Here is a 23,998-nt window from a genome sequence, read left to right on the forward strand (position 1 = left end):
TTTTTTAACTCATCATCTATTGCAGATTATGAAGTGTATTTATATGACCAACTACCAAACCATTATAAGGTTTATCTTTGCCTCCAATTAAACTAATGCATTTTTACATAACCATAGGAACCTAACAATGAAGGAGTTGCATTCACATGGAGACTACTAATAAATACTCTAATCTACAAATTCATGACCTTGTGGCCTTTTCTAATAAATGATTCTTCGTCTAAAACATTGCTTTTTGCCAAAAATGGATTCATCATTCACCAACAAGAAAACTAACACTCTTAAGTTATGAAAAACATAGCAGAGACAAGTAGTTGTTTTTCTAAGAGATGATTGTAGCAAGTATTGGATATGCTCACAATGAGAGCTAATCATAATGTTTACTTCATGTACAGATTTGAGATCCATGGTATGGATTTTTTTAAAAATTTTTTAATTTTTTTTTTTTATAAATACTCTCTAGAACAAATTGTGTGTCATGTTATAAATGGATTTTTACCTTGGAATAATTGTTAAAATTATGTGGTTAAAATTATCTTCTTCTTTTTTTCTTTTTTCTTTTTTTGAGAATGTAAAATTATCTAGTTAAATGATCAAATTTACAACTTTTCAATAATTTAAACTTTTGGAATAATTAGTAACTTAATATGGTATCAAAATAAGAAGTTATGAGTTCAATCTCTATTTTCTCCACTCTACTACCCATTTAAAATCTCACATGTTAAGCCTTATTTATTAAAAGAGAGTTTGAGCCCACATGTAAGGGCAGGTGTTAAAATTATGTGTTTAAATGATTAATTTTACAATTTTCTAATATATTAAACTTTTGAGACAATTTTTAATTTAACAATAATAGATATCTTTTTATATTCATTTATAAATTTTTTTGGATTTTTAATCTTTTGGACACTGAAAATTTGTTATTTAATTATAGTGCATATGTATTATCACATTAAAGTGAAATTTTTATGCATAATATATATATATATATATATTTAGAAATTTTATGTCCATAACACTTTCACAATAAAAAATTTGTATTGGTAGAAAGTTTCAAATTTTTTAACTCATCATCTATTGCAGATTATGAAGTGTATTTATATGACCAACTACCAAACCATTATAAGGTTTATCTTTGCCTCCAATTAAACTAATGCATTTTTACATAACCATAGGAACCTAACAATGAAGGAGTTGCATTCACATGGAGACTACTAATAAATACTCTAATCTACAAATTCATGACCTTGTGGCCTTTTCTAATAAATGATTCTTCGTCTAAAACATTGCTTTTTGCCAAAAATGGATTCATCATTCACCAACAAGAAAACTAACACTCTTAAGTTATGAAAAACATAGCAGAGACAAGTAGTTGTTTTTCTAAGAGATGATTGTAGCAAGTATTGGATATGCTCACAATGAGAGCTAATCATAATGTTTACTTCATGTACAGATTTGAGATCCATGGTATGGATTTTTTTAAAAATTTTTTAATTTTTTTTTTTTATAAATACTCTCTAGAACAAATTGTGTGTCATGTTATAAATGGATTTTTACCTTGGAATAATTGTTAAAATTATGTGGTTAAAATTATCTTCTTCTTTTTTTCTTTTTTCTTTTTTTGAGAATGTAAAATTATCTAGTTAAATGATCAAATTTACAACTTTTCAATAATTTAAACTTTTGGAATAATTAGTAACTTAATATGGTATCAAAATAAGAAGTTATGAGTTCAATCTCTATTTTCTCCACTCTACTACCCATTTAAAATCTCACATGTTAAGCCTTATTTATTAAAAGAGAGTTTGAGCCCACATGTAAGGGCAGGTGTTAAAATTATGTGTTTAAATGATTAATTTTACAATTTTCTAATATATTAAACTTTTGAGACAATTTTTAATTTAACAATAATAGATATCTTTTTATATTCATTTATAAATTTTTTTGGATTTTTAATCTTTTGGACACTGAAAATTTGTTATTTAATTATAGTGCATATGTATTATCACATTAAAGTGAAATTTTTATGCATAATATATATATATATATATATTTAGAAATTTTATGTCCATAACACTTTCACAATAAATCTAAATTGACCAGAGGCAACAAAAGTGAAGTCCAGAAGATTTGGGCAAGAACTATTCCTACATGCTCCCCCTTTAGAGCAGAAGCAGCAGCCATTCTTTTGGCTATCCAGCTTGCTAAGGATGAAAAATGGCCCCACATTGCCATTGAGGGAGACACGAAAAATTGTTTTGATCCTTTGTCCTCCTCACCAATCGCCCCAGGTTGGTCCATTAGCAACACCATCAACAACATACTTACTCTCAAAGAGACTTTTCTTATTTGTTCTTTCAATTGGTTCAAGAGAGAATGTAACGCAGCATCACACGCTGCTACTAAACTCTCCCTTTCTAATTTCTAGTCGTTTTGTTTCAATAATCTCAGTCTTCCAAATGTCTTAAGTACAGTTTGTGAGGTTGACTGTTCTTCCCTTGTTGTACTTTAATTTGGTTAAATAATATTGTAGATTAAAAAAAAAAAAAAACCCCAAGTTGTCATATTGTTAATTGACTATTAGTCTATTATAGATAGACAAAAAGTTAATTTAAGTAATTGGTTCAAATTTAAACAAGTAAGATAGTAATAGCTTATCGTCTAAAATTTGTTACAAAATTATTGTGAAAATATTATATACAATAGCACTTTTTTTTTAAGTAAGAAAAATGTGGTGATTTTAAGTGATGGTTTTTTTTTTTTTTTTTAATAATGAGAAGATTTTAAGTAATAATTAACCGTGTAAATAAATAAATTAATCACGTAAAGTTGTTGTAGGTGAAAGTATGTGAAATATTGGTCTCATGAGATCGTCTCATACAAGTTTTTATTTTACTTTTTTATTTTGTTTATTTTGTTCGTGGGAGGAACAAAAAAGCCTTCAACAAGTGGAATTAAAGGACAAAAACCATGGTTATTAGTAGTAAAATATTAAAATTTTTTAAAAAATAAATAAAAAAAAAGGGGGGCTGGGGGGAAGGTAACCTACGGAAAATTTGTAAGAAGACAGAAAAACCCCCGCAAAAGATCGAGTACGTCTTTTACTTGTTTCGCCACCCAATCGGGACATAGAAGTAAATTTGTGTGTGCTCTCACCAAAACAAATACAAAGACAAAGTTTACTATACAAAAGGCCGATTCCCTCTTTAGAAAGAGAGAGAGGGCGGCAGCAGCAGGAGAAGACAGCAGCTAAGGCAAGCGCGAAGATGATAATTCCAGTTCGTTGCTTTACCTGCGGCAAGGTACCTTACTACCATGGTTATTAGTAGTAAAATATTAAAATTTTTTAAAAAATAAATAAAAAAAAAGGGGGGCTGGGGGGAAGGTAACCTACGGAAAATTTGTAAGAAGACAGAAAAACCCCCGCAAAAGATCGAGTACGTCTTTTACTTGTTTCGCCACCCAATCGGGACATAGAAGTAAATTTGTGTGTGCTCTCACCAAAACAAATACAAAGACAAAGTTTACTATACAAAAGGCCGATTCCCTCTTTAGAAAGAGAGAGAGGGCGGCAGCAGCAGGAGAAGACAGCAGCTAAGGCAAGCGCGAAGATGATAATTCCAGTTCGTTGCTTTACCTGCGGCAAGGTACCTTACTCTATTCTCATACTTACTTTCATTGTTATTATCATATCTATGACTGTGACTGTGATGGGTTTTTGTTTTTGAGTAACGAAACTTTGGAGGTTTTGTTGTTTGGTGGTGTGTGTGTGTGATTGTGGAGGATTTTTTTTTTTTTTGGTAACAAAGGAGGGTTTTTTTGTTCATGTTCCAACAACCCCAGTTGTTCAAACTTCTCCAAATCCATAAACTTTGTTCATCCAAGTTCACCCTTCATAGTTGACTTTCACTACCTCTTTATTGCCCCCCATAAAATTTTCAAAATACATGGAGGCAAGTGGCTGAAAAATGAATAGTCAAGGTTGAGTAGATATGTTCAATCACACAAAAAAAAAAAAAAGAGAGAGGGAAATTTGGAAAGAAGAGAGAGAGAGAGAGAGAGAGACATGGGTCTTGGGATGTGAAGAAGAAGGAAAAAAAAGGGTCTTTTTACGTTTATAAAGAAAAAATGGGGGAAAAAATCAGTAAAACCTGTGTTATGTTCTTGGTGTGGTTTGAATTAGAGCGCGGTTTCATTATAGTGTGGCTTTCCAAACTGTTTTGTCAGTGTTTTCATTGGGTTTGAAAAGTAGAAACCGAAAACAAGTCTGCAGCTGTTTTCAATTTGCTATGCATTTTAAGATTTGATAGGAGTTTTTGTTATGTATTTTATTTGGGTTACCAAAACAAGTTTCCATCCCTATAAAACATGGAAATCTGTTGCTTATGTCAATTTTTTGTTTGTTGTATAGGTTATTGGAAACAAATGGGACATGTATCTTGACCTTCTCCAGTCAGATTACTCTGAAGGGTAAGAACTTATTTGTTAGGGATATATGTATTGTTAAGAGTTTGCTTTTATCAGTATATGATTAAAAACTGCAATAGTAACCAGAAATTGAAAAATGCAGATAAATAGATGATATATTAAACAAATATAACATCTTGTTGTATTATTGGAAGCTTATTTTTTCTTTTTCTTTTTTTTTCTTTTTTTTTTTTCCTTTTTTCTCCTGTATTTTTTCTGCTGAATGTATTGAATTTGTGTTTGGTAACACATGTAAGGCACAAATAAATACTATCAAAGAATATTCATAGTAAACAACATTGTGAGACTCACTTTAATTAGAAGCTAACTTTTAGAAAGAGAAACAAAAGCAATTGAAGCCATTGGAATTACAAACCTTGGCTTGGCTTACAATTCAATTGTTATGATATCAGGAAGCAAACTAATAGCACAATTATAGCAATTCACACAAACATAAATCCCTGTTGCTTTAGAAATAGGTTTTTTAGGATGATCACCAAAAGTTGCACAGGAAATATGCAAAATAGGAATTAATACACACATTAATCAGTCTTTGTAGCTCATTTTCTACCAGAAGAACTATGTTTCTAAAAAATTCATGATGGCAAGACTGGTATCTGAATGAAAAACAGTTGCATAAATCTCCTATCTGGGGTGGTGTTACCTTCACTCTCTTTATTGTTAGTTCCAGCACAAAGAGAACCTCAGTTACATCTGTAGAGGAAAGATAAAAAGTTTGATCCTTAGTTACATCTATAGAGGAGAGGTATAGAATGTTCAACATCAAATAAAAGCATTAGTTCTATATATCACATTCACGACTCAAATACCAAGTTGCAATAGAAAGTGGGCAATATTAGCAAAGGAAAAAGAGGTAGCACAATTATATTGGAACCGCCCAAACAGATATGCACCCATAGCCTGGGTTCATGAGAATCTATTAAAAGGAAAATGTTTTTGGAATGTTAAGATTCCTCAAGTTTTTTCTTGAAGTTGGAGGAATCTGCTCAAGCTCAGGCATATAGCTAGATAGCTAGACTGCTCAAGTTTGTACTTGGGCAATAACTAGGAGTCATAAGGCTGAAGTCTCATGGTGGAAGCTTGTTTGTTTCCCTAATACAACCCCAAAACATGGCTTTATTGGCTGGCTATCTATGAGGGATAGACTCTCAACCAAAATTAGGCCAGTGAAATGGGATTTTAATGGAGGCAGTAGCTGTAATTTCTGTAGGAGGTACATAGTGAGTAGAGACGATGTGTTCTTTGCTTGTTCCTTCACTAGCAGATTATGGCCTTTGCTTAGTGATTTGAATTCCTAATAACTGGGATGATCTAGATAGCTGGGAACAGCTCACCTGAAGGAGCTATTCTACGAACCACATTCTACAAATTGGTTTGGTGGGCAAAATTTTACCACCTGTGGATTCAAAGCAACAATAGAATCTATGGGGGTGAGGGTTCAGACTCTGGAACAAATCTGTAAGAGTATCAAATGGGATGTAAGGGGTAGGATAGAGAGCAGTAGCAAGGTGAACAACTCAATCCTAAGCAAGATCCTCTGTGCAAATTAGGGTATTATTAGATAGCTTTGAGTATTGTTAGTGAAGTTAGAACAGTCTTTAGTTCTAGTAGTTTGTGTAAGTGCAATCTTTACACCTGGGTCTTTTAGCTGATTGTCCATTTGTGTTCTGTTGTGTGGGTTCTGCTGCTTCCATGATGCGACCATAGCCCTAATTTCTAAACTGTGTTCTTAGTGCACTGAAAATCTGAATTATCAAAAAAATAAGAGTGGCCACTATTATTATTGTTAAGTTTTTATAAGAAAATAAGGGTGGTGATTATATGTTGTGAATGTAAAGTATCTATTTTGATCACTGTGAGACTAATTTGGTGATGTGAATCTCTAAGTGTAGGGTAGTGTAGTTGTGGGTAATATGATGCAAATTTTTCTTTGACATTATAAGATATTATTGAGATTTTGTAATTTAATGCTTGAGACAGTTAGGATAATTTGTTAAGGAAGAAGCACCTTAAAATTGATCAGAATCTGAAAGCGTATGTGGAAAGGGGATATTTTGTATGCACTTGCAGTTGGTTTGGGTCCATATACATCATTGATCAATATGGGCTTAATTTTCAAGTCATTTGTACTTGTGCTTAGGAACACTTGTGTATTCTCTTTTGAGTATAATACAATAACAAATATAATTTGACTGGCTAAGAAATATGCTTTGTTTTGAATTCTTGGAGTATGATCTTGACAGGTAGTGGACAGTGTTACCTGGTATTAGTTTTGATTATAAGCATGAATTTGCAGCGGATATTAGTTGATGGCACTCATGTTTAATTATGTGGTATGCAGAGATGCTCTTGATGGATTGGGGTTGGTCCGTTACTGCTGCAGACGAATGCTTATGACTCATGTAGATCTCATTGAGAAGCTTCTGAATTACAACAGTAATATCACTCTCCTCTCTTTCTCTTTCTATTAATATTCCAGTTTAGGGGAATGCTTATGGCTCTATTGGCACTCACATTTGCACTTCATTGCAGCTTTGGAGAGGAACGAGACCACTTGATGAATGGGGTTGCAACTTGCAAGTGAGCCAAAGTTCGTTTTACTGAACGTCTAGTGGGGCATGTTTGTCTTTGTTTGTGAATGTCTATGTCTTAAGACTCTTTTTAACTTTTTTATTTAGTTTGGAGCAAGCCAGAAGTGAAGATATGCATGGATGTGTTCGTGACAATTCTGTTGTTGCTTGTGAATTTTTTTGATGTGTATGAATCTTGTCCACTAAATTAAAATATGTTTGTTGCTTGAGCAATAATGTTTCTTGTGAAATAATTTGTCATTGGTGATCCAGTTCTTTTTATCAATCATTGTGGGCTTGCCTTGTTTGAATTGTCTATTTATATCTCATTTTTATTTTTATTTATTTTTTTATTTATTCCCATTAGAGGCATATTGAATTTATAAGTGACACAACTAGAGAGGGACCTTTCCTTTCTTTTATTTATGTTTCCTACTTCAAAAAAAGGAAATACACGTTGCCACTGATATACAGGAGATTCGATCTGGGTTCTTTTGTACAAGATACCTAACCAAATGAGTCAGTTGTCACTCTCAGTTTGGCTTACTCATAAAGAGTCCTTTTCATTTTGGGCTAAATGTCTATTCATACTGTGACGCTTCATAGTCTATAAGCAAATGATTTAAATTTAAGTTTCACAATTTGTTTCTTTTATTAGAGAAGAAAAATTTTAAAAGATAAAAGAGAAATTTCTAGCCAAAAAGCAAAAGAATTTTAATTTAAAATTAATTAGTAGTGACCTGTCTCAAGTGGTTACTATAGATGGCACTGGGGATTAAACGAAAGGATTCAATGAAGTATCAATGAAGTACCATGCAAACAGGATTTTAGGCCTAGGCTTGAGGCCCCGAAATTCTAAAAAATTGAGGGGTGTATGATTTTTTCTTTTTCTTTTAAAGGAAAAAATAAGTGGGCATTTCATGTAAAATCCTTAATTTAGGAGGTCAAATGATTAGTTGAAATTGCACATTTTAAGCGGCACTTAACATTACCTAACCCATTCACATGGAGCTTGACTTGAATGAGTTCACCTCGGTCTCTAAAAAATGTCCATGGAAATGGAAGACTTATCTTTTAACCATTAGAAATGCTAAGAAGTGAAGTCCTTGTGAAAACATCTACAAGTTGTCATCATTAGGGGTTAACTTGACTTCTAAATCTTTGTTAAATTAATTTCAATGGTTTACTTAACCCCATTGTAGAGTCTGGTGGTTAAGCACCTCGACCGCCTCGCCATAGCGCTTGGATTCAAGTAGTGTGGAACTCACTAGGCCTACAAGCCAACGAGAGAATCTCATGGTATATCCTGCCCGGTAAAATGTGATTTTACCTCCATAATTTTACCTTTTTTCACTAAAAAAAACCAAAAAAACAAACAAAACATAGAATACAAACCCAAAATACTTAACAATAGGCTATGCAAACCAATCGATAGGTTAGGTTCAAGAAAAACAACATAACCAAAAAGTGGAATGAAAATTAGAAGGGTTACCAGCCTAATCTACATCGGTGTAGTTAGAAAGAGTCAAAGGACCAGACTTGAAGACAGTCCCATGATCCACAATTCCTTAACAAAAACCATCTGAAGGTGTGTTGGATTTTGCATGAATTGCCAAACACGATTAACAGCAAAGTCCAAGTTTGGGTGTGTGTGTAGGTAAAGTTATTGTAAAGCACCCACAATATTTTTATAGGGAGAATGATCTGACAAAGATGTTCCATTAGTTTTTCTAAGATGAGAGTGATAGTAAATGGAGTTGGCAAAGGTTTGCAATCAAGCATGTGTTGATAGTGCAACAAATCCATAGCATATTTGTAATGATTAACAAAGAGAACTAAGGAGAAGCACGCAGGATGTCTAATTGTTCCAGTTAAGGCAAGGAATTAGGCCATTATGAAGATGTGACCCTAAAAAATTAAGGCTTCTTTGTCTTTTATGTTAAATCCTAAACATGTCTTGAAAAGCTTAAGGCAGCCTTATATTTTACGCGATTAAATCCAAAATCATACATGTGACAAGGGCGACCAACACAAAATGTTGTCTGCATAATTGTTTCTTGAAACTGTACGTATATATTTCTACCACCTAACCAATAATTTAGATCTATTTTAGTATTTTCATTTAGCACTATCAAACTAATTATTTGTAAATAATTGCATTAATTTGTGCAAAAATTCATAACTATTTTAGCATAAGAGCTTACTTTTTCTATTTTACATACTCACCTTTTAAAACACTACACATCAGACTATCTATTTTACACTATATTTCATTAAAATATCTTCTTCTTTTTTTTAATTTTTAAAATTTTTTTCTTTCTACAAACACAATAACCATCATTCATTCTCTTTATTTATTCTCGGGATACATAAAGAAATAATAAAAATTAAATACAAAATGAATAATGTTTGTGTAAATTTACACGGTTTAGTAACTAGTAACTATGTATTTTTACCCAAAGTTTGGTTAGTTACTAGTGTTTGGTTAGTTAAAATGTGATAATTTTTCTATTACACAAACACTAATAAGAGCGTTATTACTATCGTAAAGGTTGTGTCACTAACATCCATTTTTCACCTTTACAGTCATATCATAGTTATCTATCTGTTTCAAAGATAAATGTTGATAAGTCTTGGGTAAGACATTTAAAATTTGCACTACTTATCTAACATTATTTTGGACCTTTGGTTGTTGTTGTGATGATTGGGGTGGTGCTTTTCCCATCTTTAAGAAGAATGGGGCCTTACAAGAGAGCCAGTCAGGTTCTCAAACGCAATCTATTACAGATGTTCCTTTTGACTAAGCAATCATCACAGTTTACTCTTTATGTGTTTAATTTGAAGATTATGAACTGCTGGTACTTGATTACAAGGTATCTACAAAATTCCAAAAAAAATTTCTCGAGCTGATCACCTAAATATGTTTTTGACTCCATCATGATTTAGAAAGTTGCCTATAGGACAATGGTAGATCATATTTTATTCTGATTATATTAAAGGGGAAAAAAAGCATAGATTTCATCAAAGGATATTGGTTTGTTAATCAAAGAGCTTTAGAGACTCATAAACTTTTTCCCAATCTTCCATATTGTTCTGATATGTATTGTAGCCTTTGTAGGACAAATCTCACTCATCGTTGCTAAAGATGTATTCTTTTTTTTTAAGTTGAAAAAGTTTAATCCCACTTGCTAAAATGCAATGGAGATGCTGCATTATCTAGTTAAGGACCATAAGTGCTCCATTAGCTAGTAGAGAGAATATACCATTGATTGATTATTGCACTTTAACTTGCTCTTGACGAGTCCTTGGATCTTTTGTTCTTTCTCTGCCTTTGAAAAAAAATAATAACAATAATCATTCTTCACAAGAGCTAATGAATTTCTTCTTCTTGTTGTTCCCCACTCAGTGAACTAGTTCCAAATAAAAATTTGAAGTTATAGAAGTGAGACCAGCCTACATCCTCAATCTTAAATTGTGTGACCTTAATCATCCATTTTATTGTGTACCTTTTATTTTTCATCTATGGGTAGGATCCATCTTAGTCCTAACCACTAATATAATATTTTTAGAAAAGATTTTATGATACCATTCAAAGGAGTGGTCCAATAGTTAGGCCCTTGGAGTATGGTCGATTTTAAGTTCGAATCTTGAAGACAACAACGGTATGACCCTCGATCAAAGGGTGATGGTATTATGATTTGGACAAAATTTGGCTCCAAACATATTTGGAATCATCTTTTTTAACTCATTATGTAGTAAATTATAAGATTATTCATGTGACTAAAACTACACATACATTGTCTCTTCAATTGCCATATAGTAGATTAAAGCAAGATAGCTCTATATATGTTTGAAGCCAAACTCTTTCCTTATGATCCCACCAACAAGAAGATTTGTTTGTTGGTTGGCCCAAGGATATATATCATGAAGAATTGTGTGGAAGCAATACCAAAACTTAAGCTAGAAATCTAACTCATTCAGGGCAAAGAATAAAGAGCATTGATTAGTTATTATTATTATTTTTCTCGGTGATTATTATGATATATTCCATTATACTAGTGATGATTACACATTTGACACTTGGTTATTTGGCCTTTTTTGTGGATTGATTTTTTTTTTTTTTAAAGTGGATTAAAATATAGTTGTACACAAGGTTATAAAAAGTTGTACATAAGTAAATAAGTTAAAATGCTAAAAAAATGATGGCACCAAGAAGATTATGTTGAAAAGTTTATCATCCACTAACCAAATCAAGATTATTACTTGAGAAATTGTTTTAATCAATTCTAAGTTCAAGAATCAAGAGAACACATAGATTTGGGGGTTGTCAATATAAAGCTAAATTCTAAAGAAAATATTTAAGGCATTGAACAAGATCAAGTCTCACAACAAATTGATGAATGGACGGTTAAAGATACTATTTTTCAGACAATCCAAAAGGAAATCAAAGAGGAAACAATTAGGTGTGGAGTTGAGATCGAGGAGAAGCGGCCGTCTCGAAGGGCCGGCATAGCTTCTGCCACCTCCAATTGCTCACTTGTAGACATGCATGCACCAAAACATGGCAACACAATTTGTTGCTGCCTGAAAACACATAGTGCGGAACATAGCATGTACGGCCGGCAAGGATATAAGTTGTCACCACATGTTGCCACTTCTCTCAAAGGATCAAGAATCAAACACCTTTATTCACTGTCCAATTTTCCTAAAAAACATGAGTCTAATTCATTGTTTTATAACAATATTACAAAACTAAAGTTAAACCCGCTCAGCCTAATTGAATGTGCAGTACATGAATGTTGGTTAAAGTATGTATATATATATATATATATATTTTTTTTTTCCCCTTTATTTTCCTCTATTTCCTCTTGGATGTTTGACACTTTTTAAGTTTTAACATAATTAATCTATTAGTAGACAATAAGAACAGTTTGTATTCTGTATCATGGGGGAAGAATGTGGAGAAAGCAACTTTAAACTCATGTCCTTTACATCAAGAACAATATCCCTACTAACAAGAGCACCTCAGACACCATTGTTTGCTAGGAAAGGTTTAATTAGAAATTAGAATGTTTAGCAGCCAAGGTACACACATACAAGACCAAAATTTGTTGCCCCCATAAGCAGAACATAATAGACTTTGAATTCCATCGACTTCTATATTTAAAGCTGTCAAAGTAATACAACAAGTGAGGCCCTTATACCTCCCAATTATTTGTTTAAAATTAATCAAAGGTGGCCACACACCCATATTGCCATAAGAGGTTAAGCCGTTAAGGGCTTTTGCATATAATATTGAAGTGTGTAGTCCCCTACATGAGTCATGTTTGACCCATTATTAGTCCATTTTTTCATTAAATAAGTATCACTAGGATCCCCAACACATCACATGGCTTACATAGACTGACATTAAATCAGATATGTTAACCACATGTTAAATCTTAGGAAGAAAATTTTCAAACTTTGGGATTCCAATAAGTTTGGTAATTAAACCAGATTTCCAGGAGTAAAAAATTCTTCAGAAGCTTGTCATCTATCTCTGAATTCTATCAGATCCTTCCTTATAACCCAACAATGATTTATTAAATAAATTTATCATGCATCTAATTTCTTGAACTTCACAAGCTTTGTGTTTCATGATCTGGGGCTCAAACCGACACCGTGAGTGTGGAGTAAGTGAGTTTTTCAGTCAGAGTTTGCCACTTTGCCTTCAAAAATGCACCTAGAAGAATCAAAATTGGGCTGCTGCTGGCTTTGATGATTTATTTGTGTTAGTGCTTAATAGTACTTATTTAATTACAAAGATGTTCCAATGATATTAGTCTATACATCACTTTCCGCAAACAAACACAAAGAAGAAGACTATGGGCCTGGCATTCAAACAAAGTTCAGATCGTTATTGTTGCTTATACAATAGAAAAAGCTTTACCTTGGAAAAATCTTTAAATATTTGCTAAGGATGTCACTTTGAGTTTACTTAAATCACATTGGACTTTGAACGTTTCTAAAAAAGTTGTGCATAATAGAGTTTAATATTCCGCACGTGGATAGTGGGTACTTTATTTACCTAGCCACTGAGTATAGTAAGTAAAATATTTCAAATATAGAAAATGAATGATGAATGGGGGTGAATACACGCAAAAAAAAAAAAAAAAAACCCATTTTTTGGCACATTCTCAAAGCTGAATCCTAAATCATTGGAGTTAAGAATTGCATCAAGAAATTTGGCTTACCTCTAGTACTTTTTTAACTGGAAGTGTTATTTTGTTTTAAATATACAATAATAAGTGGTAGTGAGTTTTAATCTCCACATTTCATTTAGTAAATAGGTGATGTGGCAGTTTCTAATTAAAATAAAAAAGAGATTTTAACTAAAAAAAGTACTGAAGATAAACCAAACCTTACATCATGTTACTTTACCAATATTTATCTCCTTTTAAAGAAGCAAAACATTTTTTTTCTTCTTTTTCTTAAATCTTGTAACCAAATGGAGTTTTTGTCTTTTAGTAAAAAAAAAAATCATTAAAAATTTGTGATAAGTTGGATTTTGATCCCTTAATTATAGTGTTGATTCAATTTTGGTCCTTTAAATATGAGATTTATTTGATTTTGGTTCCTAAGACATGACTTGTTCTATTTGAAATTTTAGAGGCTAAAATTAAAATTAAACGTTTTAAATATGGGAGAGCAAACCAAACAAATCAATGTTTGAAGAACCAGAGAGTCAATTTAACCTCTTCTCTTTTTTTTCTTCCTTGTACAAGTGTGGTGATAGGACATTCACCCAATCTTCTCTCATGGACAAAATATTGACAATGCCACCAAGGGTGCAAGGCTCTTAAAAAATTTCAAATTTCAATGGAGCATTTAAGACTGACCTGACCCTTGAGCCAATTCGGTCGCAGTCAAAATAATACTACTGCCTTTTACATGTGAGATAGAAGTATTGTACTTTGTGGTTTTTGATGGGTCATGTACGTGTGAAAAGTTAAATTACCAAGAGAGAAAAAAAGGGGCCAACAATTTCGAGAGAAGCCAAGTGCCAAAACTACGTGTTAAATGCGGATAAGGTGGGAGCTGTGTGTGTCCTTGTCCACCCCAAAAAGAATCTTATTCACACGTACGCTTTGGTTTTGGTTTTAGCATTTTGTTTGGTTAGGCAATGCACAAAAAATTATTTTAGTAACATTGTTAATTTTTAAGATTTTTTTAAAGGAAAAAGTTTACGGGACACATTAAGAGCATTGGTTTAAAAAAAAAAAAGCTATTTTAATAAATTTTTTTTGTGGAAAAAAAATAATTAATTTTTTTGACAAATTTTTTTTTATAAGAGCATGAAACTAGTATTAAGATTTTTTTTAAATGGTCAATTAGCAAATGTTATAAAAGCATCATTAACCGACATCCTTTTTTAAAAGACCATCTTTTTCATCATAGTCCAAAACTTGACCCTGTCGACACCGCCGAGCAAATACGTCCAATTTATCACCTTCTCACTTTTCTCCACGTGGCACTCACACCTGCATTGAAAGTGCCGGTGCCTAAAGATTGTCATTGTGAAAATATAGTACTCCAATGCATAGTTTGATACTTAATTACAATATATTATTGAACAAAATGTTACTATATCATATATATTTGATTAGATACACATCTTACTAAACTCACTATTTATTTAATGTGAGTGAACATGTTAATGTTATTATATCATGCCGTTTAATGTCAATTTATATATATATATATATATATACATATATATTGACATATGTGTAGTAGTATTAGTTAGCTGGGGACGGCCTGCTGTGCTGAGTAAGACCTGTTTCTACTCTATCTGTTTAGAGGGGTGTGGGAGCTGTATAGATAGAGACTGCTGCTTACTCCACCTCCTTCCTTCTCTTCTTCCTTATCTTTCTTCAACCAATCTTCATCTTTTTTTTTGTTCTCTGTCAATAGTGAGGGAGAGAGAAAGAAAAAGTGAGTGAGAGATGGGGAATTGCCAAGCTATAGATGCTGCAGCTTTAGTTATACAACACCCAAATGGGAGGATAGATAGGCTGTATTGGCCGGTAAGTGCAAGTGAGGTGATGAAAATGAACCCGGGTCACTATGTTTCTTTGATCATCCCTTTGCCTGTTTCTGAGGAAGGGAATCAGCAGGAGGAGCAGAAGGCCGCCGTGAGGTTCACCCGTGTTAAGCTTCTAAGGTCTAATGATACTCTTACTCTTGGCCATGCTTATAGGCTTGTCACTACACAAGGTATGGTTTGTGTTTACTTGGTGAACTTAAATAGTTGGGACTGTTTTGGTGAAGTGTGAGACTTGGTTTTGGAGAATCTGTATTTGTTTTGATTAAAAGTTGTTGATGTTTATTGCTGGTTGCAGAGGTTGTGAATGTGTTGCGGGCAAAGAAGTCTGCTAAAATGAAGAAGCAGCAGCCGGAAACAGCTGAGAAGTCACAGACAAAGCCAGAGAGACCGAGTTTGGTTTCTGAGGAAGAAGGGAAGCCTGACAAGGAGAAGACATACCAGGTATCAATCAGTAAGCCATTATCATCCAAGTTTTATTAGTTGTGCCTTATTTTCAGGTAGTCTTAAATGATAGGGTTTTTAATACTGTGTCAATATCTGATGGTGAATTGGCCGTATCCACTACTATGCAGCTTGAATTATTTGTGTTTACATGAGCTGTCAAAAAGAATAGAACATCTATGTTTCTTGTCAAAGCATACACACAATGACACAATCCAGTAATTGAAAGGATGAAGTACATCAAACATATGGTTATATCATTCAATTATCAAAGAAATGATTTTAATAAAATAACAAATCAGTGACTAGGTTTCAATAATCTCCATTCTATTTCTATTTCATGCTAAAAAATCTAATAAAAAGAAACATTATAGCAAAGAGAGAAGCAGAGATTCTGCTTATGTTTTTATCCACAATAGTGCAGCGACTGGATAAGAAGAGATATCACCTACAAAAAGTTTTCATCTTTTATTTGAAAAGTACATATTCTCATTCATTGAGTGCTTATCCCATGACCATGTCAAAATTTTTCAGGCGATGAGACATGAAAGACAAAGAACAAGGACAACACCAATGAATCCTGCTGCAATAAGGTCAAAATCTTGGCGCCCCTCGTTACAGAGTATCTCTGAGGCTGCCATATGATTTGTGCTTTCAACATTCAGCTGTAACATGCAGTTTGTTAATCCACTGCCACTTTCATTCCCTGATGTTCTACATAGATGCACCTCCAAAGTGAGCAAAAAGATTCACTAAATTTATGGAGGTAGCAAAATTTCAAATACATCATCAACCATAGCCCCAAATTCAAACCATTTTTAAGTAATAAGACATCTGTATAGGCTACAAAAGGTGCAACAAATCTGACTTTGTATTGCAAGTAATATTTTGTGATGGATACAGATCTTGCCCCCACCTTTCCTATGAGTTCGTGAAAATTGATCAGGAATTTAATATAACGTGAAAATCTTAATTTTTAGAAATATACAAATTATGAAGAGGAATCAATTAGTAGTTTTGAGTTCCAAACTTCCCAGTCCTGATCAACATAGTTTTGAGCCCATAACAAGGATGCCCTTGCAGCCAAAGGTGCTCCAGGTAATCTTTTCTCGTTGAGAGCAACCAACATATTTGTGAAAGGCTCCACCAATAATGTTCCGGGTCCTCCATATTCCTTGTGCAAAAATTCACCAAATATCTAGTTTGCAATTACCCAATAATTACATCAGCTAATGCACAAAAATAAAATCAAACTGAAATTTGAATATTTCACTCTCAGCTTAAAGCATCATGCATACAGGTAGCATGTCAAAACATAGCCATAATAGGGCCAAACATTCACAAAAAGTTAGAACAATCTGATGGAATCTGTCTGGAAAATCAGTGCTATTTTGTGGTCAAGATATTTCTTTGGGGGGTCAATTATTGAACGATTTTCAAGTCCACTCAAAAGCCAGGCCTCTTAAAAGAAAAGAAAGGGAAGAAATTCCTACTTATTGAATCAGTACCATGAAAACTTTCCCAACTGAGATTTGGAGCATTGTGATTTAAGCAAGCTACAATGACTAGAAAATTTAGATTATGACTCAGATGCAGATGATTACCAGCATTCACCAGAATCACCACTAGCCATAACATATAACATAAAATAGAATTCTGTGACTGGAATGAGACCGACGAAAGGAAGATACAAAATCTACTTTTTTCTCAATAGTGCATCCAACCAAATTGAAAGTAGAATCAATATAAAATCTTAATCCACTGTTTTTTTTTTGTCACTAACAAGATGCTTATTGAGAAATGCTTTCCCCCCATAAAGCAAGACAAAGTTGCAAACTATAAGCAATTAACGCATCAAATCTAATTTGCAAGTCTTGGTGCCCTTTCATAGGCCTTGCAAAGCATTCTTACCAGCATGTCCCAAATTCTAGAAGTGCCTGAAGCAAACTCCCCAATTTTATCAGCAACTGTGGCTGCTCCACCTATAATTGTACTCCCTTTGAGGAAATACAAGTTATTTTGACATGTGAGCCCCATCACTGCCAATGCACTCGGTATTACCTTCAGAGTTCCATTCTCCGTAATAATCTAGAAGCCATTGAATTCCGAAAATACCCACTTAGATGAGACACTTCTTCAAGTCCAGTACATACTGAATTTTAGTCAAAGAACAAACTGTTTTCAATCATGCAATTTCAACATGATTTCTCCTATTCCCAAAAGCTCACAGGTTTGATCATTTCCCATGTACGTTAAACCACCATCCAATTCATCAAGGTTGTAAAACCATTTCCTATTGGGACACATATGATATATACAAATCCATAATCTACTCGTTTGAATGTCAAACAAATGATAAAGCAATCAGTGCTTAATCAGAACCATCATCACTACCCTGTGATACATTTGCCTTGGAATCCTTTTTGTCCTTATTTTCCAAAACAATACAATCTTTCTTCCTATTCCCTTTGCCATGACAATAGGCACACTCATCTTTTCCAACTTTATCAGTGGCTCTTTTTTATTTGAATTGAGATTTACCTCTTCTAACAGACTATGTCTCTATTGGCACGCTTATCTTTTTTACAATACTCATTATTAGTCAAAGCATCAGACACATCATCAAACTCAATCAAATCCTTTCCACACAACAGTGTAGTAATTAAATGATCATTGGTATCAAGTATTGAGTTTAATAAAAACAGAGCTTTATCCCCGATATCATTGATCTCAACATCTAAATTTTCAAACCTGCTAGTATTTAGTTATAATCATTCAAATGTTCATAAACTTCATACATTTAAAAAAAAAAAAAAAATTAAATATATCATTGATTAAATGCAAAAGGTATAACTCATGTACACTAGATGTATACAAAAGGGACACCAACATTAAGTACCGAAAGTATAGCTATCAGGCATCTTAGGCATATTAGCAAAATAAATAGACTAGCAGCATTCATCCACTCAAATAATGATATGAGGAATAAAAGGTTCACAACAATAACATATTTTTTCATTTTGAACAAACTTTCTAGCATTTCTGTCTCTCCTAATGCACCACATGTGACAATAGAGGATCACTTTCCAAATTGCTATATTGCTGCATCTATCAAACCTGCCTTGTCAACTTGTTAAAAGCTCCACAACTCCTTTCAGCATAACCCAGTGAACTGCAAAAAAAGAAAACCAGATTCCAAAGCTCTCGAGCTGCTGAACAACAAGGAAATGAAGGAGTAGGTGGCATGTAGTTTTTTCTGCCAACTTATATGTACAACACTAGTCTATAAAAATTAGTCACCACTTCTTGAGGCTATTAACAGTTAGGATTTTTCCCAAAGTTGTTGTCCATAGAAAGAAGGCTACCTTGGTTGGGACTTTAGGCTTCCCTAGACTTTTCCAAGTAAAAGACTATCGGATTGAAGGATGTAGCATTTTGTAATAGGGTTTGACGTTGAAGAAATTCTTGGAAGATGGAGTTGAACACAGAGTATCTGCCCCATATGGCAGATTTCATCTCCCAATCCTGGATTGATCTAGCAAAAAATTAATGTTTTAATGACAGGCACTCCAAGAAAAAAGTCAAATGATTGGTGACTGATGCTTTCTTATCATGTGCAATATGAAATAGTTATGGCAACCTCTCCTTCAACGGTTGGTCATACTGGAAATTTATGCAAGAACCATCACCCAATTTTAAACTAGTGAACCAAATAAACAATTCCCAACTTGTCCTTATGTACTTCCATCGGTTCACCCTATTTGAGCACCAACCACCCTATATCCATTAAGCCTCGCTCTCAATTGTGTACTTCCGAAGCCATTTCCCCCAATAATGCTTGATTGAACAAGACTAAATTCATGATAGCCAATCCTCCACTTTATATAAGTACCCAAATTCCAATTAACCAAAGGAAACTTGAACTCATCTTCAATTCCAAACTTGTTGGAGTTGGCTCATATTTGTTTTTGGGCCCTAGCCCAAAGGCTGTATGGGTGCAGGAAAGCGGAGCAGATCGAAGCACATAAGGCCATGAACTTTTCATTAGACTTGGTTTGCAGGTCAAGTATATGGTACAGCACAGTAAAATCAAGGGTATTTTAGGGATTTGCGCCAGTTAGGGTTATGCTATATATAAACAAGGTTGTAACCCTAATTTCTTAAGAGCAAGACTTAAGTACAGTATTTAGGTGTTATTCCTTAGATTCATTTTTTAAGATTCTGCCATGTGGATTTTTTCTCATGAAATGGAAATGCATTTTTTAGTTAAATAGCTAGATGGCTAAATCTTAAGAGAGAAACTTAAGTAACAGCACCTAAGGTATTGTACCTAAGTTTTGTCCATTTCTTAAATAGTAGATTGATAGCCGCTTGCTCATGTGGATGTAGCCACACTACCAAACCACATAAAATCTTTTTGTTGATTTCTCTCTTCTTTAATCTTGCTTAAACCAATTTTTCACAACAACCCAATAAGAAACCCATTACTAACTTCTTAATGCAGAGAGCAACTCCCATGAGGATCAGAAATAGAGATAGGTAAGAGGTTGGTGGTGGATAAAGTGCTCTTAATTAGTGTAACTCTACCACTCTTGGAAAGACGCATTGTTTTCCAATCAACCAGGCATTTCTCCATTTTCTTTTTTCCAAAAGGATTCTATAAGACTTATCTTCGAATGAAGAACCTAATGGGAGGCCCAAGTATGTCAGCATTAGTGACAATACTTTACATGGCAAGATGTCAACTAGTGCCACTAGATTTGGCACATGACCTACCGAAACCAATTCTTATTTACCCAGGTTTATGTTTAATCCAGAAATAAGCCTGAAATCACACAAAAATGCCTTTCGAGTGCTATATCTTGTCTAGGTCAGCCCCACAGACAGTTAATGTATCATTTGCAAAAAGTATATGTGAAATCATGAGCATAGTATCAATTGAATTCCAATTATAGAGCCCGAAATACAATCCCACCAACTTCCTTCTCCATCAACCTACTCAATGCCCCCATAACAATTATAAATAACAACAGAGATAACAAACCTCCCAGTCTTAGGCCCTGAAAGCTGTGGAAGAACCCACTCGGGATACCAATTACTAAAATTGAGAAACAAATAATGGAAATGCATGAGAAAATCCACTTCCTCCACATGGTGCTAAAATCACATTGTTGATGATGAAATTCTAGTTATCATGTTCATACATAGAAATAAATTCATGATACTAGAAACAGAAGAATCTTTTCTTTATATATAACCAATTCTCTACACTCTTGGTCGTGTACATGTCCTCCAATTTTCTCCATAGCTTCTTAGCCCTTGTCTCCCTCATAACAAAATGCTTTTGATCCTTGATCACACACAATTGGATGGTGCCACAAACTTGTCTATTGATCTTCTCCCGATCTTTCTCTAGCATCTCTGTAGTTTTTTCTTTCAAAGCAATATCCAACTCTTTCTAGATCAAGGCATCCATAACTTTGTATTGCCACATCTTGAAATTGTTCATTCCATCAAATTTCTCTACCTTAAAATTTTGGCATTAGAGACAGTAATCCTTATTGCCTAAGGTTTTGTATAGGACTCAGCTAACATTTTTCTTCCCAATACTCAGATCCACAAACCAATCAGCAAAATCTTCAAAGAGAGCAAATCCAAACACCTAGACAGCGAAACTTAGCTTTGATACTAATTTTTTGTGCGAAAGAGCCTCTAGAAAGCACTCCCACACTAGATTGATGGGCTTATGAAAGATATCACACACAAATAATAGAAACAAAGAAAAGTAGACACAACCACAAACGCAAGAGAAGAACAACAAGAATTTATGTGGTTCAGCCTTACATCTGTATCCATGGGCGGCAATGAGGAGAAAATTTCACTAACAAATATGGAGATTACAAAGGTAGTGTTGAATCACTCCCACAAAATGCAAACCCCAAAGAGCTCTCTCTTACATATACAAAAATTATGGCTTTTCTATGAACAAATAACTAAAGCCCGCTACACACTCCACCACTGGTTTTCTATCTGGATGCATCAATAAATGGAAGTGTAAAGTCCCTTAGGGTAAAGAAGAAGTGCCACGCACATAATAAAATTGGAATACAGAACCTAAACAAAGTCGACTAGGCATTCTACGGAATTTAATCCCATATTGTGCAGGTACAGTGTTTACGGATCTGCTAATTTAAGCCATCAACTGACAGTCTTTCCCACTTCCTAGTTGTCAACATTATTGCTGTTCCAAAGTACACCAATGGCTTCTCCAAATTTTCAAACAAATTTAGCTAGTTAACAGCACCTCTTTGCACATGCTTAGAATCAGAGTTTGGGAAGTCTCAGCTGGTGACTAGGTTTAAATGTGGCAAATGAATTTTTTTGAAAACAAAAAATGAAAAAGTTATAATAGAGGAGAAGCAAAAGAAGAGACTTAAGAGGCAAAATGCCACCAGTAGCACTGTTAGGTAACTTGATATTCCCCAGCTCAGCTGAATAGATGATTTCACTAACAAGTGGTTTCATTCAAATTAATCAAGGTATATTTAAATTAGGTTCAGTGAGAATCATCCAAACCATTCCAAGTTACAAATATTGTCAATTCTAGAACCACATATCATGTTACAAATATTCTTCTTCTTCTTCTTCTTCTTCTTCTTCTTCTTCTTCTTCTTCTTCTAATTCTTTTTAGATTGGTAAGTTACACATACTTGTATTTCTTAAATTCATGACCTCATCCTCTATCTTATGCTCACAAAGGGAAAAAAGTGTCATTTGAGCCAAAACTCATTGGCCGATTAAGGGTATTATCTTAACACTAGTGGATGATTCAATTTATGTTAGGACATCAGCTATAGGTGATGGTCAAGAGTCTTGCTTTTTAAGTAAAATCATGAGTAGGGGATTTATGAATTATTATGTAAGTACACAAGTACATGTTCCCATCTTGGTCAACACCACTAGACAAGCTTCTAAGAGAAATTCCTATAAGTTAATCAGTCAAGACAAAATATTTTATTTACAACATCCTTGACTCAGACATTTTCTCAAGTAGTTAGTGCTCGCGTAATACTTGATTCATGAGTGGCTAAATCAGCTGGCTAAAAACATGGTCCTACATAATATCAATGCAGCTGATTAATTCGGCACTAATTAATGACATTTATTTCTCCCAAAAAGAAAAATCCACAATGAATTAAATGCTTACAATAACCGACACCCACTAACAACATTCACCTGAACAAACATTTGGTGTACAAAGTAAAAAAAATACCTCTGCACAAACATCTACAACCGCATCAAGTTCATCTCCGAATGTGTCTTTATCCTTCAAAAGCTTCCTCAGAACCTCAGCCCTGAACTTTCGTATCTCCTACATAAGTAAATAAACATACAACACAATATAGAAATTACAAAAACATGCATATATATACACTCACAAGTCACAGACACAGACCCTGAATATATACTATAATGCTACTATATATACCCCATTTCACACTCTATTTCATAACTTGCTTATGACCACCGAAAAGTGGCAGGTCTATGTACTTAGCAATGGATAGAAAGTGTTCACCAGTCACAGTCGCACAAATAAGCAAGTTGTGAAATTGGTAAGCCAAGAAAACTCACGTGCATATAGATAAACTCACTGTCACTGACATTGACACAGACCCTTAAAGATATATAAGTACTTACAGCTTCTGCAAATTCGGGAATGGGGTCAGGGTACACGTACTTCTGGGGAGATGAGGCTCTTAGGGAGGTTGTGAGGGAGATTTGGGAGATGGGCTTTGCAGAGAATGTGGAGGAAGAAGGGGTTGGGGAATGAAAGCGTAGGATAAGGCAGGGGGTGCGCAGGAAAAGAGGTTTTGAGGTTGAAGACAGTGGTTTTGGTTTGGCGGGAGAGAATAGATTGGTCTGTGTGAGAATGGAGGGGTGTAGTGCCATTGTCATTTGGTGATGTTGAGGCAGAGGCACAGGATTTTAATGGTTACTATTCATGATTAATGGCATGTTTGGATGTTTAAAAAAGGAGGGGGAGTAGAGTAGAGGGAGGGAGAGTAATGTAATTAGCTTGTTTGGAAGTTTTTTAAAGAATGAGGGGGAGGGGTTTGGACTCCCTCTAGCCCCCAATTTTAATTCCCCTAAATTGAAGAGATTTGGAGGGGGAGTAGAGGACATAAACTATTGACCAAATAAATTACCTAATTTATCCTTATTATATTAACAAAATTACACAAGGGGAAGGGCTAATTACTCCCTTCCCCCTTACTAATTTTAAAAACATCCAAATAAGGTGGAGGTGAATCATTCTCCTCTACTCTCCTCCCCACTACTCCCCTTCCCTCTACTCCCCTCTACTCTCCTCCCTCTCTAACCTTCCAAACAAGCCATAAATGTGGGAGAATTG

General features: G+C 34.0%; 3 protein-coding genes across 4 annotated transcripts; 2 read left to right on the forward strand and 1 right to left on the reverse strand.

Moving 5' to 3' along the window:
* Positions 1 to 3,514: 3,514 nt before the first annotated feature.
* LOC112024906 (DNA-directed RNA polymerases I, II, and III subunit RPABC5) lies at positions 3,515 to 7,312 on the forward strand. The gene is made up of 4 exons (XM_024057556.2): positions 3,515 to 3,647; positions 4,412 to 4,470; positions 6,830 to 6,924; positions 7,021 to 7,312. The coding sequence occupies exons 1-4, from the start codon at positions 3,612 to 3,614 to the stop codon at positions 7,044 to 7,046; spliced, it is 216 nt and encodes a 71-aa protein (XP_023913324.1). The 5' UTR covers positions 3,515 to 3,611; the 3' UTR covers positions 7,047 to 7,312.
* A 7,474-nt stretch (positions 7,313 to 14,786) lies between these two features.
* LOC112024767 (uncharacterized) lies at positions 14,787 to 16,500 on the forward strand. Its single transcript, XM_024057407.2, has 3 exons — positions 14,787 to 15,314; positions 15,440 to 15,585; positions 16,120 to 16,500. Exons 1-3 carry the CDS (start codon positions 15,044 to 15,046, stop codon positions 16,228 to 16,230), a joined length of 528 nt encoding a protein of 175 aa, XP_023913175.1. The 5' UTR covers positions 14,787 to 15,043; the 3' UTR covers positions 16,231 to 16,500.
* LOC112024758 (protein PLASTID REDOX INSENSITIVE 2, chloroplastic) lies at positions 16,439 to 23,709 on the reverse strand. Of its 2 annotated transcripts, none has more exons than XM_024057394.2 (3): positions 23,284 to 23,705; positions 22,859 to 22,957; positions 16,439 to 16,783 (listed from the first exon to the last, which is right to left on the reverse strand). In XM_024057394.2, the coding sequence occupies exons 1-3, from the start codon at positions 23,539 to 23,541 to the stop codon at positions 16,577 to 16,579; spliced, it is 564 nt and encodes a 187-aa protein (XP_023913162.1). In that variant the 5' UTR covers positions 23,542 to 23,705; the 3' UTR covers positions 16,439 to 16,576. The 2 variants fall into 2 exon arrangements, with proteins under 2 accessions (XP_023913162.1, XP_065617624.1); XM_065761552.1 differs by lacking the exon at positions 16,439 to 16,783 and adding an exon at positions 18,789 to 19,120 and having other exon boundaries at positions 23,284 to 23,709.
* Positions 23,710 to 23,998: the final 289 nt, after the last annotated feature.

Source organism: Quercus suber, unplaced genomic scaffold (assembly GCF_002906115.3).
Source record: "Quercus suber isolate HL8 unplaced genomic scaffold, Cork oak 2.0 scaffold_418, whole genome shotgun sequence".
In the NCBI taxonomy this organism is placed as follows: domain Eukaryota; kingdom Viridiplantae; phylum Streptophyta; class Magnoliopsida; order Fagales; family Fagaceae; genus Quercus; species Quercus suber.

What these genes read in the sequence shown, in the direction of transcription:
- LOC112024906 (XM_024057556.2), top strand. Translation starts at nt 3,612, where the DNA reads ATGATAATTCCAGTTCGTTGCTTTACCTGCGGCAAG. An exon ending in GTTGCTTTACCTGCGGCAAG is followed by an intron (nt 3,648 to 4,411) that starts GTACCTTACTCT and finishes TTTGTTGTATAG; the next exon opens with GTTATTGGAAACAAATGGGA. An exon ending in CAGTCAGATTACTCTGAAGG is followed by an intron (nt 4,471 to 6,829) that starts GTAAGAACTTAT and finishes TGTGGTATGCAG; the next exon opens with AGATGCTCTTGATGGATTGG.
- LOC112024767 (XM_024057407.2), top strand. Translation starts at nt 15,044, where the DNA reads ATGGGGAATTGCCAAGCTATAGATGCTGCAGCTTTAGTTATACAACAC. An exon ending in TAGGCTTGTCACTACACAAG is followed by an intron (nt 15,315 to 15,439) that starts GTATGGTTTGTG and finishes TGCTGGTTGCAG; the next exon opens with AGGTTGTGAATGTGTTGCGG. An exon ending in ACAAGGAGAAGACATACCAG is followed by an intron (nt 15,586 to 16,119) that starts GTATCAATCAGT and finishes AAAATTTTTCAG; the next exon opens with GCGATGAGACATGAAAGACA.
- LOC112024758 (XM_024057394.2), bottom strand. Translation starts at nt 23,541, where the DNA reads ATGACAATGGCACTACACCCCTCCATTCTCACACAGACCAATCTATTC. An exon ending in TTCCCGAATTTGCAGAAGCT is followed by an intron (nt 22,958 to 23,283) that starts GTAAGTACTTAT and finishes TTACTTATGTAG; the next exon opens with GAGATACGAAAGTTCAGGGC. An exon ending in TTGTAGATGTTTGTGCAGAG is followed by an intron (nt 16,784 to 22,858) that starts GTATTTTTTTTA and finishes ATTGCAAACTAG; the next exon opens with ATATTTGGTGAATTTTTGCA.